The following is a 14353-nucleotide window of genomic DNA, read 5'->3' on the forward strand; positions in this document are numbered from 1 at the left end:
TTTCCTACATTACAACAGTGACCTACACTTTAAAATTGGCTGTAAAGTGCTGTGGGGTGTCTTGAGGCGCTATATAAATGCAAGCTCTTTCCTTTACTGTCCCATTCCTTCTGGTGATCGCTGCCCACGCCAGGGGCGAGTCTTTCATTTGATGGTCGCGGAGTGCTAAGATTTTTGTTTGTTTGGATTGCAGTGAGCCCGACAGCAATATCCCAGTTTCACCTCTCGGGCTCCAACATGATGCGATCCAACAGTATTCCCACGCAGGACTCCTCCTTCGACCTGTACGGAGATGCTCAGCTGTGCGGGAGCGCCAATTCCCTGGAAGAAAGGCCGCGGACAATGAGCCGGTCCGGATCATTCCGGGGCAGCCTGGAAGAAGGTTGGTTTACATCTACCTCCAAGTTCTGTGTATTCTGTCCAAGGGAGCCATCCTATCCCGCCAGGGGCAAACGGCGCGAGACTGGGAAAACAAAGGACACGGAGCAAAATGATTTAAATGATTTATTTATCCCCTTTAAGGAAGAATATACTTGTGTTGGAGCCAGTTCAGAGATGGTTCACTCGGTTGATTCCTGGAATGAAGGGGATGTCTTATGAAGAAAGGTTGAGCAGGTTGGGGCTGTACTCATTGGAGTTTAGAAGAATGAGAGGTGATCTTATTGAAACATATAAGATTCTGAGGTGGCTTAATATTAAATATTAGATGAAATAAACATAGTGAGAGAGGAGGTATTAAGAGGTTTAGCAGCTTTGAAAGTGGATAAGTCCCCAACTCCGATGAAATGTATCCCAGGCTGTTAAGCGAAGCAAAAGAGGGATTAGCAGAGGCTTTGACCATCATTTTCCAATCCAATCTGGCTTCAGGTGTGGTGCCAGAGGACTGGAGGACTGCTAATGTGGTACCTTTGTTTAAGAAGGGAGAAAGGGATAGACCAAGTAATTACAAGCCAGTCAGCCTAACCTCAGTGGTGGGAAAATTATTGGAAAAAATCCTGAAGGACAGGATAAATCTTCACTTAGAAAGACACGGATTAATCAAGGACAGTCAGCACGGATTTGTTAAGGGAAGGTCATGTCTGACTAACTTGATTGAATTTTTCGAGGATGTAACCTGAAGGGTCGATGAGGGCAGTGCATATGATGTAGTGTATATGGATTTTAGCAAAGCTTTTAATAAGGTCCCACATGGCAGACTGGTACAAAAATAAAAACCCATGGGATCCAGGGCAAAGTGGCAAGTTGAATTCAAAATTGGCTCAGAGGCAGGAAGCAAAGGGTAATGGTTGATGGATGTTTTTGTGACTGGAAGGATGTTTCCAGTGGGGTTCCGCAGGGCTCAGTACTGGGTCCCTTGCTTTTTGTGGTATATATCAATGATCTAAACTTGAATATAGGGGGTATGATTAAGAAGTTTGCAGATGATACTAAGATCGACTGTGTGGTTGATAATGAAGAAGAAAGCTGTAGACTGCAGGAAGATACCAATCAGCTGGTTAGGTGGGCAGAACAGTGGCAAATGGAATTTAATCCAGAGAAGTGTGAGGTAATGCAGTTGGGGAGGGCTAACAAGGAAAGGGAACACACATTAAATGGTAGGACACTGAGAAGTGTAGAGGAACAAAGGGACCTGGGAGTGCTTGTCCACAGATCCCTGATAGTAGCAGGCCAGGTAGATAAGGTGGCATATGGAATATTTGCCTTTATTAGCCAAGACATAGAATACAAGGGATGAGGGGGTTATGCTTGAACAGTATAAAACACTGGTTAGGCTACAGCTGGAGCACTGCATGCAGTTCTGGTCACTGCATTACAGGAAGGACATGATTGCACTGGAGAGGGTACAGAGGAGATTAACGAGGACGTTGCCAGGAATGGAGAATCTTAGCTATGAGAACAGATTGGATAGAAACATAGAAAATAGGTGCAGGAGTAGGCCATTCGGCCCTTCGAGCCTGCACCACCATTCAATAAGATCATGGCTGATCATTCCCTCAGTACCCCTTTCCTGCTTTCTCTCCATACCCTATGATCTCCTTAGCCGTAAGGGCCATATCTAATTCCCTCTTGGATATATCCAATGAACTGGCATTAACAATTCTCTGCAGCAGGGAATTCCACAGGTTAAAAACTCTGAGTGAAGAAGTTTCCCCTCATCTCAGTTCTAAGTGGCCTACCCCTTATCCTAAGACTGTGTCCCTTGGTTCTGGACTTCCCCAACATCGGGATCATTCTACCCGCATCTAACCTTCCCATTCCGTCAGAATCTAATATGTTTCTATGAGATCCCCTCTCATCCATCTAAACTCCAATGTATAAAGGCCCAGTTGATCCAGTCTCTCCTCATATGTCAGTCCAGCCATCCCTGGAATCAATCTGGTGAACCTTCACTGCACTCCCTCAATAGCAAGAACGTCCTTCCTCAGATTAGGAGACCAAAACTGAACACAATATTCCAGGTGAGGCCTCATCAAGGCCCTGTACAACTGCAGTAAGACCTCCCTGCTCCTATACTCAAATCCCCTAACTATGAAGGCCAACATACCATTTGCCTTCCTCACCGCCTGCTGTACCTGCATGCCAACTTTCAATGACTGATGAACCATGACACCCAGGTCTCGTTGCATCTCCCCTTTTCCTAATCTGCCGCCATTCAGGTAATATTCTGTCTTCGCGTTTTTGCCCCCATAGTGGATAACCTCACATTTATCCACATTATACTGCATCTGCCATGCATTTGCCCACTCACCTAACCTGTCCAAGTCACACTGCAGCCTCCTAGCGTGCCCCTCACAGCTCACACTGCCACCCAGCTTAGTGTCATCTGCAAACTTGCAGATATTACACTCAATTCCTTCATCCAAATCATTGATGTATATTGTAAAGAGCTGGGGTCCCAGCACTGAGCCCTGCGGCACTCCACGAGTCACTGCCTGCCATTCTGAAAAGGACCCGTTTATCCCCACTCTCTACTTCCTGTCTACCGACCAGTTCTCTATCCACGTCAGTATATTACCCCCAATACCATGAGCTTTGATTTTGCACACCAATCTCTTGTGTGGGACCTTGTCAAAAGCCTTTTGAAAGTCCAAATACACCACATCCACTGGTTCTCCCTTGTTCACTCTACTAGTTACATCCTCAAAATATTCCAGAAGATTTGTCAAGCATGATTTCCCCTTCATAAATCCATGCTGACTTGGATCGATCCTGTCACTGCTTTCCAAATGCGCTGCTATTTCATCCTTAATAATTAATCCCAACATCTTCCCCGCTACTGATGTCAGGCTAACCGGTCTATAATTACCCGCTTTCTCTCTACCTCCCTTTTTAAAAAGTGGTGTTACATTCGCTACCCTCCAGTCCATAGGAACTGAGCCAGAGTCGATAGACTGTTGGAAAATGATCACCAATGCATCCACTATTTCTCGGGCCACTTCCTTAAATACTCTGGGATGCAGACTATCAGGCCCTGGGGATTTATCGGGCTTCAATCCCATCAATTTCCCTAACACAATTTCCCGCCTAATAAGGATATCCTTCAATTCCTCCTTCTCACTAGACCCTCGGTCCCCTAGTAGTTCCGGAAGGTTATTTGTGTCTTCCTTCGTGAAGACAGAACTAAAATATTTGTTGAATTGGTCTGCCATTTCTTTGTTCCCCATTATAAATTCACCTGAATCCGACTGCAAGGGACCTACATTTGTCTTCACTAATCTTTTTCTCTTCACATATCTGTAGAAGCTTTTGCAGTCAGTTTTTATGTTCCCAGAAAGCTTCTTCTCGTACTCTATTTTCCCCCTCTTAATTAAATCCTTTGTCCTCCTCTGCTGAATTCTAAATTTCTCCCAGTTCTCAGGTTTGTTGCTTTTTCTGGCTAATTTATATGCCTCTTCCTTGGATTTAACACTATTCTTAATTTCTCTTGTTAGCCACGGTTGATCCACTTTCCCTGTTTTATTTTTTACTTCAGACAGGGATGTACAATTACTGAAGTTCATCCATGTGATCTTTAAATGTTTGCCATTGCCTATCCACCGTCAACCCTTTAAGTATCATTTGCCAGTCTATTCTAGCCAATTCACGCCTCACCAAGTTACCTTCCCTTAAGTTCAGGACCCTAGTTTCTGAATTAACTGTGTCACTCTCCATTTTAACAAAGAATTCTACCATATTATGGTCACTCTTCCCCAAGGGGCCTCGCACAACAAGATTGCTAATTAGTCCTTTCTCATTACACATCACCCAGTCTAGGATGTCCAGCTCCCTAGTTGGTTCCTCGACATATTGGTCTAGAAAACCATCCCTAGTACACTCCAGGAAATCCTTCTCCACCGCATTGCTACCAGTTTGGTTAGCCCAATCAATATGTAGATTAAAGTCACCCATGATAACTGCTGTACCTTTATTGCATGCATCCCTAATTTCTTGTTTGATGCCGTCCCCAACCTTACTACTACTGTTTGGTGGTCTGTACACAACTCCCACTAGCGTTTTCTGCCCCTTGGTATTCCCTAGCTCCACCCATACCGATTCCACATCACCCAAGCTAATGTCCTTTCTTACTATTGCATTAATTTCCTCTTTAACCAGAAATGCCACCCCGCCTACTTTTCCTTTCTGTCTATCCTTCCTAAATGTTGAATACCCCTGGATGTTGAGTTCCCAGCCTTGGTCACCCTGGAGCCATGTCTCCGTGATGCCAATTACATCATACCCGTTAACTGCTATCTGCGCAGTTAATTCGTCCACCTTATTCCGAATACTCCTCGCATTGAGGCACAGAGCCTTCAGGCTTGTCTTTCTAACATACTTTGCCCCTTTAGAATTTTGCTGTAATGTGGCCCTTTTTGCTTTTTGCCTTGGGTTTCTCTGCCCTCCACTTTTACTTTTCTTCTTTCTATCTTTTGCTTCTGCCCCCATTCTACTTCCCTTAGTCTCCCTGCATAGGTTCCCATCCCCCTGCCATATTAGCTTAACTCCTCCCCAAAAGCACTAGCAAACACTCCCCCTGGGACATTGGTTCTGGTCCTGCCCAGGTGCAGACCGTCCAGTTTGTACTGGTCCCACCTCCCCCAGAACCGGTTCCAGTGTCTCAGGAATTTGAATCTCTCCCTTGTGCACCACTCCTCAAGCCATGTATTCATCTGAGCTATCCTGCGATTCCTACTCTGACTAGCACGTGGCACTGGTAGCAATCCTGAGATTACTACTTTTGAAGTCCTACTTTTTAATTTAGCTCCTAGCTCCCTAAATTTGTCTCGTAGGACCTCATCCCGTTTTTTACCTATATCATTGGAACCTATATGCACCACAACAACTGGCTGTTCACCCTCCCTTTTCAGAATTCCCTGCACCCGCTCCGAGACATCCTTGACTCTTGCACCAGAGAGGCAACATACCATCCTGGAGTCTCGGTTGCAGCCGCAGAATCGTCTGTCTATTCCCCTTACAATTGAATCCCCTACCACTATTGCTCTCCCACTCTTTTTCCTGCCCTCCTGTGCAGCAGAGCCAGCCACGGTGCCATGAACTTGGCTGCTGCTGCCCTCCCCTGATGAGTCATCCCCCATAACAGTACCCAAAGCGGTGTATCTGTTTTGCAGGGGGATGACCGCAGGGGACCCCTGCACTACCTTCCTTGCACTGCTCTTCCTGCTGGTCTTCCATTCCCTATCTGGCTGTGGACCCTTTACCTGCTGGGTTTGTTTTCCTTGGAACAGAGGAGGCTGAGGGGAGACCTCATTGAGCTATATTAAATTATGAGGGGCCTAGATAGAGTGGATGGAAAGGCCTATTTCCCTTAGCAGAGGGGTCAACAACCAGGGGGCATAGATTTAAAGTAATTGGTAGAAGGTTTAGAGGGGATTGGAGGGGAAATTTCTTAACGCTGAAGGTTGTGGGGGTCTGGAACTCACTGCCTGAAAGGGTGGTAGAGACAGAAACCCTCACCACATTTAAGCAGTACTTGGATGTGTACTTGAAGTACCGTGATCTGCAGGGTTACAGACCTACAGCTGGAAAGTGAGATTAGGCTGGATAGCCTCTTGTTGGCTAGCACGGACACGATGGCCTCCTTCCATGCTGTAAACTTGTATATTTCGCTGATTCTATGACAGGGTAGATGCAGAGAGGATGTTTCACATCGTGGGGGAATCTAGAACTAGGGGACATTGTTTCAGAATAAGGGGTTGCCCATTTAAAACGGAGATGAGGAGGAATTTCTTCTCTGAGAGGGTCATGAACCTGTGGAATTCTCTACCCCAGGGAGCTGAATAGATTTAAGGTGGAGATAGATTTTTGAATGATAGGGGAGTGAAGGATTATGGGGAGCAGGTAGGGAAGTGGAGTTGAGGCCAAGATCAGATCAGCCATGATCTTATTGAATGGCGGAGCAGACTCGAGGGGCCGAATGGCCGACTCCTGCTCCTGGTTCTTATGTTCTTATGTTATGTAAAAAGGTTTTGAGGTAGAGTTTCCGCTCCCGGGAAATCGTGGCCAAAAGGCGCTTGAAACTGCGCTGGTGAGTTTAGGCTTCAAGACAACAAAACTCATTCGCAGAATTGCAAATGTCAAATCTCCACACACCCGCGCAGTTGGGCAATATAATAGAAGATAACTCTTCCTGTTTTTTCCATTATTCCTTGATGCGTTTAAGAGCGGTACCTTGGTGCAGTTTTATTGAGGCTCGGAATGACGCATCAGTGAGCTTTACACCAAAGCAAGGGCTGGATCTCAATTCGTTGCTTCTCATTGAGTTTGCTCATTCAGGGGACAGTTTGAGCGTTGAAACGTTTTGACGAGAAATTAGTCTGGGCCTGTTTTCGGGCCGAGAAGCCTGAGCATCAGGAAAGGACGAATAGGCTGGGAAAACAGACAGCTGAGGGGATGACCTAATCGAGCTCTTCAAAATTCTGAAAGGCTTTGATCAGAGTCGATACATAACGAATGTCTCCACTTAAGTACAATTGTAGTAAGACTTCTCTAATCTTATACGCTAATCCCATTGTAACACTGTCATCACAATAAGATAGTCACCAAGAAATCCAATAGGGAATTCAGAAGAAACTTCTTTACCCAGAGAGTGATGAGAATGTGGAACTCATAAGAACATAAGAATTAGGAACAGGAGTAGGCCATCTAGCCCCTCGAGCCTGCTCCGCCATTCAACAAGATCATGGTTGATCTGGCCGTGGACTCAGCTCCACTTACCCGCCCGCTCCCCATAACCCTTAATTCCCTTATTGGTTAAAAATCTATCTATCTGTGACTTGAATACATTCAATGAGCTAGCCTCAACTGCTTCCTTGGGCAGGGAATTCCATAGATTCACAACCCTCTGGGAGAAGAAATTCCTTCTCAACTCGGTTTTAAATTGGCTCCCCCGTATTTTGAGGCTGTGCCCCCTAGTTCTAGTCTCCCCGACCAGTGGAAACAACCTCTCTGCCTCTATCTTGTCTATCCCTTTCATTATTTTAAATGTTTCTATAAGATCACCCCTCATCCTTCTGAACTCCAACGAGTAAAGACCCAGTCTACTCAATCTATCATCATAAGGTAACCCCCTCATCTCACTGCCACAGGGAGTGGTTGAGGCGAATAGTATCGATGCAGAAGGAGGCCATTCGGCCCATCATGCCTGTGTCGGCTCTTTGAAAGAGTGATGCCATTAGTTCCACTCTCCCTGCTCTTCCCCCATAGCTTTGCAATTTTTTTTTCCTTCAAGCATTTATCCAATTCCCTCTTCACAGTTACTATTGAATATGCTCCCACCATCCTTTCAGGCAGCACGTTCCAGATCACAACAACTCGCTGCGTAAAAACATTCCCCTCATTTTCCCCTTTGGTTCTTTTGCCAATTCCAGCTAAAATTCACTGGAATTTAGAAGAATGAGAGGGGATCTCATAGAAGCATATAAAATTCTGACGGGATTGGACAGGTTAGATGCAGGAAGAATGTTCCTGATGTTGGGGAAGTCCAGAACCAGGGGTCACAGTCTAAGGATAAGGGGTAAGCCATATAGGACCGAGATGAGGAGAAACTTCTTCACTCAGAGAATTGTGAACCTGTGGAATTCTCTACCACAGAAAGTTGTTCAGGCCAGTTCATTAGATATATTCAAAAGGGAGTTAGATGTGGCCCTTTACGGCTAAAGGGATCAAAGGGTATGGAGAGAAAGCAGGAAAGGAGTACTGAAGTTGCATGATCAGCCATGATCATATTGAATAGTGGTGCAGGCTCAAAGGGCCGAATGGCCTACTCCTGCACCTAATTTCTATGTTTCAATGTTTCTATGTTTCTATTACTTAAATCTGTGTCCTCTGGTTACTGACCCTCTTGCCAAGTGGAAACAGTTTCTCCTTATTTACCCTATCAAAACCCTCATAATTTTGAACACCTCGATTAAATCTCCCCTTAACCTTCTCTGCTCTAGGGAGAACAATCCCAGCTTCTCCAGTCACTCCAACAATTGCAACAACAACAATTTGCATTTATATAGCACCGTTAACAATGGTAAAACATCCCGAGGCGCTTCACAAGGAGGGTTATAAGACAAAACAAAATAAATTTAACTGAAGTAATGAGGAGGAGAGTAGAGGAGCTTGATTAAGCATCCAATATCCAACATTTTGAGGAGGAGAATGCAGACTCGACAACAGTAAGCCAGCCAAGACAACCAACCCAAAACTAGGTAAGGCCTCCCATCCACTCCCTGACCCACCTGAATCCTGGAGTCCGGGTTTGACAAGGGCACAACCATGAAGCAAGCCATCACATCCAAGTGCTCTCTCCCCGCAGTCAAAATACACAGCAGATTTACAATGTAGAAATGTAATTGGAAACTCTTAATCATTGATTTAATAAACTAGAGGTCCATCTGGTGGTAGTTCTGTGACAGAACTCGGGAATACGTGCACCGAGACATTTATTGACTCCTTTCAAATGAATTATGATATTAATTCAGGAGCTTGTTGAAGTGTCTGCTAGTTTTATAATCTTAGCAAATGTTGGTGAACTCAACATTAACGTCCATGTAAATGAAGCTTATCAATGAATTTAGAAGGTGAGTTGATTGACATTTTCAAGATATTAAAGGGAACAGAAAGGAAAGATAAAGATAAATTATTTCCGTTGGTTAGGGACTTTAGGACTAGGGGGCACATAGTATAAAAAGTAGGGCCAGACCTTTCAGGAGTGAAATTAGGAAACACTTCTACACACAAAGGGTGGCAGAACTTTGGAACTCTCTTCGCAGTCGGCAATTGATGCTAGATCAATTGTTCATTTTAAATCAGAGATTGATAGATTTTTGTTAACTTAGGGCATTAAGGGATATGGGGCAAAGGCGGATATATGGGTTAAGGTCACAGATCAGCCCTGATCCCATTGAATGGTGGGTTCCTATGAAAGACACAATAGATCAGAGTTCAAAGGGCAGAGGGGAGGGTCAGCTGGGAAGTGGGACTGGAGCAGTTTTCAGCAGTAAGGGAGAGCTAGGACCATCTGACGGCATAGAAACGAAGGTTTCAAAATGCTGATGACCATTGGTTTGGAACAGAGGAACAGGAGGAGTCCTTCGAGCCTGCTCCTCCAATCAGTTAGCTCCTGGCTGATCTGTACCTCAACCCCATTTACCCGCTTTTCCTCCAGATCCCTTGATACCCTGACCTAATAAGCACTTCTTCACACAAAAGGACAGCAGAAATCTGGAATTCTCTTGCCCAATTGAAGCTGGGACAATCAGAGCTTTGATGGATCCATCGCTGTCAGTCTTGAAAGCTCCGATTGTACCAGCTTCAATCGGGGAAGAGAATTCCAGATTTCTGTTGTCCTTTTGTGTGAAGAAGTGCTTCCCCACGAAAATAGCCGACAAAGTGCACTTACTCTTTACAAGAAGAACAAACTGTAACAGATGGGGCTGGAGATTCGGTTGGAGGTTTTTCAAGGCGTTAATGTCAGGCGGTGGATAAACTTAGCGCCGGGAAATGGCTTGCGTCGGCAGCCAACAAGTTCAATGGTTGTGCCCCTGAGAGTGGGGCGGAGCGCTAAGGGAGGTGTTCCACACTTCTCTCGGGGCGTTAGGCCGGATGAGCAACTGAATATCCCGAGCTAAAGAGCCAGATTCGTCGCGCGCTAAGAGAGGCCTCCCTGCAAAAATCGGAACAAAAAACATTTCCTGTACGTTACTCAACCCAAATAATGGTAAACCGCAAAAAAAAAATGAAAAATGCAACCAGTCACGCTTACCTCACGCACATTCCTTCCCTCGCCGCCCCGGGACAGCTCGGTCCGCCCGCTTTCTCTGGCGGGGTCACTAGGGGGCGCTACAGGTGCAGCGCAAAACAGATTTCGAATCTGTGTCAATACCGGGGGGGCGTTGCACACCGGCGCGGTGCTCCCGGGTGATACTCCTCAACGCCGCCGGTTCTGGCACGCTAAATTTGGCAAGCGGCGCAAAGGCCGGAGCTCGCGGCTGCAAACCCTCTACCGTCCCTGTTCCGACCCGCGTGAGGAGCTCGATCTCACCGAATTTCCAGCCCATGTGTGGCAAAATTAACATCCGTCACAGTTCGATCTTCTTGCAAACTTGATCCCTTTTTGTGTGAAGAAGCGCTTCTTGATTTCACGCCTCAGCGAGCCAGCTGTAATTTTAAGATCGAGTCCCCGAGTTCTGGATTCCCACACTCGAGGACTTTGTACCTGATAACGGGCAGGATCCGTAATGAGAAGTCACCCTTCAGTGTGGGCACACTTGCACTGAAAGCAAACGATGAAGACCCTTTGACTTGCCTGTTTTGGGTTTTGTTTTCTCCGCCCGCTCTGCTTTGGCCTCTGTGTTGGCGCTCTGCTTCTTCATTCAGAGAAGGGATTGTTGCCAGGCTCCCAGCCCACTCTGCTCCTGGACTGACAGGTGGGAGGCGTGCTACAGTGGCCCATCACTCGTATTACACCTCCTGATTTCCCCGTCTTTCGGATGAGACATTAAACCGAGGCCCCGTCTGCTCTCTCAGGTGGACGTAAAAGATCACATTTCGAAGAAGAGCAGGGGGAGTTCTCCCCGGTGTCCTGGGGCCAATATTTATCCATCAATCAACATCACTAAAACAGATTATCGGGTCATAGAAACATAGAAACATAGAAAATAGGTGCAGGAGTAGGCCATTTGGCCCTTCTAGTCTGCACCGCCATTCAATGAGTTCATGGCTGAACATTCAACTTCAGTACCTCATTCCTGCTTTCTCGCCATACCCCTTGATCCTCCTAGTAGTAAGGACCTCATCTAACTCCTTTTTGAATATATTTAGTGAATTGGCCTCAACAACTTTCTGTGGTAGAGAATTCCACAGGTTCACCACTCTCTGGGTGAAGAATTTCCTCCGCATCTCGGTCCTAAATGGCTTACCCCTTATCCTTAGACTGTGACCTCTGGTTCTGGACTTCCCCAACATTGGGAACATTCTTCCTGCATCTAACCTGTCTAACCCCGTCAGAATTTTAAATGTTTCTATGAGGTCCCCTCTCATTCTTCTGAACTCCAGTGAATACAAGCCCAGTTGATTCAGTCTTTCTTGATAGGTCAGTCCCGCCATCCCGGGAATCAGTCTGGTGAACCTTCGCTGCACTCCCTCAATAGCAAGAATGTCCTTCCTCAGGTTAGGAGACCAAAACTGTACACAATACTCCAGGTGTGGCCTCACCAATGCCCTGTACAACTGTAACAACACCTCCCTGCCCCTGTACTCAAATCCCCTTGCTATGAAGGCCAACATGCCATTTGCTTTCTTAACCGCCTGCTGCACCTGCATGCCAACCTTCAATGACTGATGTACCATGACACCCAGGTCTCTTTGCATCTCCCCTTTTCCTAATCTGTCACCATTCAGATAATAGTCTGTCTCTCTGTTTTTACCACCAAAGTGGATAACCTCACATTTATTCACATTATACTTCATCTGCCACGCATTTGCCCACTCACCTAACCTATCCAAGTCGCTCTGCAGCCTCACAGCATCCTCCTCGCAGCTCACACTGCCACTCAACTTAGTGTCATCCGCAAATTTGGAGATACTACCTTTAATCCCCTCATCTAAATCATTGATGTATTATCAGATTGCTGTTTGTGGGAGCTTGCTGTGCGCAAATTAGCTGCCGCGTTTCCCACATTACAACAGCGAGCACACTCCAAAAGTACTTCATTGGCTGTAAAGCGCTTTGGGATGTCTGGTGGTTGTGAGAGTCGCTATATAAATGCAAGTTTTCCTTTCTTTATTTCACCCCCCCAATGCAATAAGTACTTAAAAGACTTGCATTTATATAGCACCTTTCACGACCACCGGACGTCTCAAAGGGCTTTGTAGCCAATGAAGTACTTTTGGAGTGTAGTCACTGTTGTAATGTGGGAAACGCGGCAGCCAACTTGCGCACAGCAAGCTCCCACACACAGCAATGTGATAATGACCCAGATGTGTTTTTTTAGTGATGGTGATTGAGGGATAAATATTGGCCCCAGGACATCGGGGATAACTCCCCTGCTCTTCTTCGAAAAAGCGGCGTGGGATTTTTTGCGTCCACCCGCCGGAGCAGATGGGACCTCGGTTTAATGTCAGATCTTAAAGACGGCACCTCTAATCGTGCAGCACTCCCCCAGCACTGCACTGCGAGTCCCTCAAGTGGGACTTGAACCTAGAACCTTCTGACCCAGAGGCGAGAGTGCTGCCCACTGAGCCACGGCTGACCCTAGTCCTCACTCTGTCCCTCTCCATGGCCATGAGGGCGTGGCTAAGATTAGGGAGTCACCCCGTGAGGAACACTGTTCCAGCACTCTGTGTCGTTGACAAGATGTTCTTAACTCGGGGTACTCCATTGTGACTGGAGTTTTCATGAGGTGCAGATAGAGTAAGATTTGTATTCTGAGTGTGTAGGTGAATACTGAATGATTTCTCTCCTTGTATTTTCCAGTCCACGGGTCATCGCTATCACTGGTTTCAAGCACATCATCTCTTTACTCCACAGTAAGTATATTCCGCCACCAGGTACGGATAACCTGCATTGGGCTTGTGTTGCGAACTTGCACTGTGACTGTACACCAGTAATTACATCGAATCTGTGGCACAGAAACAGGCCATTCGGCCCAACCAGTCCATGTCGGTATTTATGCCCCACTCGAGCCTCCTCCCGTCCTCCCTCATCTGAATCTATCAGCAACGGCTGGAAGCCGATCATAACGGGGACGGTAGCGCAGCGGTGAGCACGCTGGAGCGGCGGGGCGGAGTCGCCGGCCGTTGGCGCTGGTGACGTCACGACGCGTGTGCGTCACCGCGTCTCTCCCCTTTGCCATTTTTAAACTTGGGCCCACTGGGCCGCCAGGCATGGGTTTTGGCCGGGCCAGCGGCCTGGCACCGAAGCCGGGGACCATAATCGTCGGCCCGACCAGGCAGTCGGCTGACCCAACAAAAAAAAATGGCGGCCGCGGCAGTGCACCTTCCCCGTGAATGAGCGCTGCGGAGCAGTTGCTGCACACATATTGCAAACACAGCGCGTCGACAGAGAAAGCTGTCCGGGGGGCACCGCGCGGCCCGAAGATTTTTACAGGTGAATTTAGACGGAGGTGCGGGAGATTGGCGGTGCGCGCTTTCATGACGCACTAAGGACGGTCGCCGGCATCGGGGCGGAATTGGGGACCGCCAGCAAAATCCCCGAGCTGAATTTGGCTGGTGGTGGCCATTCGACCAAAATCGGCAGCTGATTGACTCTGGCGATTCACCGCAGCTTTGCGGCGGTAAGGGGCCATTTCGAGGAGGCTGAATTTCAGCCCCATTCTCTCTATATCTACTCTGTCAAAAGCTTTCAGAATTTTAAGGACCTCTATTAGGTCACCCCTCGGCCTTCTGTTTTCAACAGAAAAGAGACCCAGCCTGTTCATCCTTTCCTGATATGTATACCCATCATCATCATCATAGGCAGGCCCTCGAAATCGAGGAAGACTTGCTTCCACTCAAAAAGTGAGTTCTTAGGTGACTGAACAGTCCAGTACGGGAATTACAGTCTCTGTCACAGGTGGGACAGACAGTGGTTGGAGGAAAGAAACATAGAAAATAGGTGCAGGAGTAGGTCATTCGGCCCTTCGTGCCTGCATCACCATTTAATAAGATCATGGCTGATCATTCACCTCAGTACCCCTTTCCTGCTTTCTCTCCATACCCCTTGATCCCTTTAGCTGTAAGGGCCATATCTATCTCTCTCTTGAATATATCTAATGAACTGGCATCAACAACTCTCTGCGGCAGGGAATTCCACAGGTTAACAACTCTCTGAGTGAAGAAGTTTCTCCTCATCTCAGTCCTAAATGGC

The 14353-nt window shown here is 46.9% G+C and overlaps 1 protein-coding gene across 1 annotated transcript in view; it reads left to right on the forward strand.

The window, feature by feature from the left end:
* The window catches only part of nav3 (neuron navigator 3), a 463067-nt gene that overhangs the window by 349055 nt on the left and 99659 nt on the right, over window positions 1-14353 (forward strand). The window contains exons 19-20 of the mRNA XM_070900107.1: window positions 194-382; window positions 12962-13014. Of these exons, the coding sequence (XP_070756208.1) occupies window positions 194-382; window positions 12962-13014 (242 nt within the window). The remainder of the gene's footprint in view (window positions 1-193; window positions 383-12961; window positions 13015-14353) is intronic.

Source organism: Pristiophorus japonicus, chromosome 15 (genome assembly GCF_044704955.1).
Source record: "Pristiophorus japonicus isolate sPriJap1 chromosome 15, sPriJap1.hap1, whole genome shotgun sequence".
NCBI classification, from domain to species: Eukaryota; Metazoa; Chordata; class Chondrichthyes; family Pristiophoridae; genus Pristiophorus; species Pristiophorus japonicus.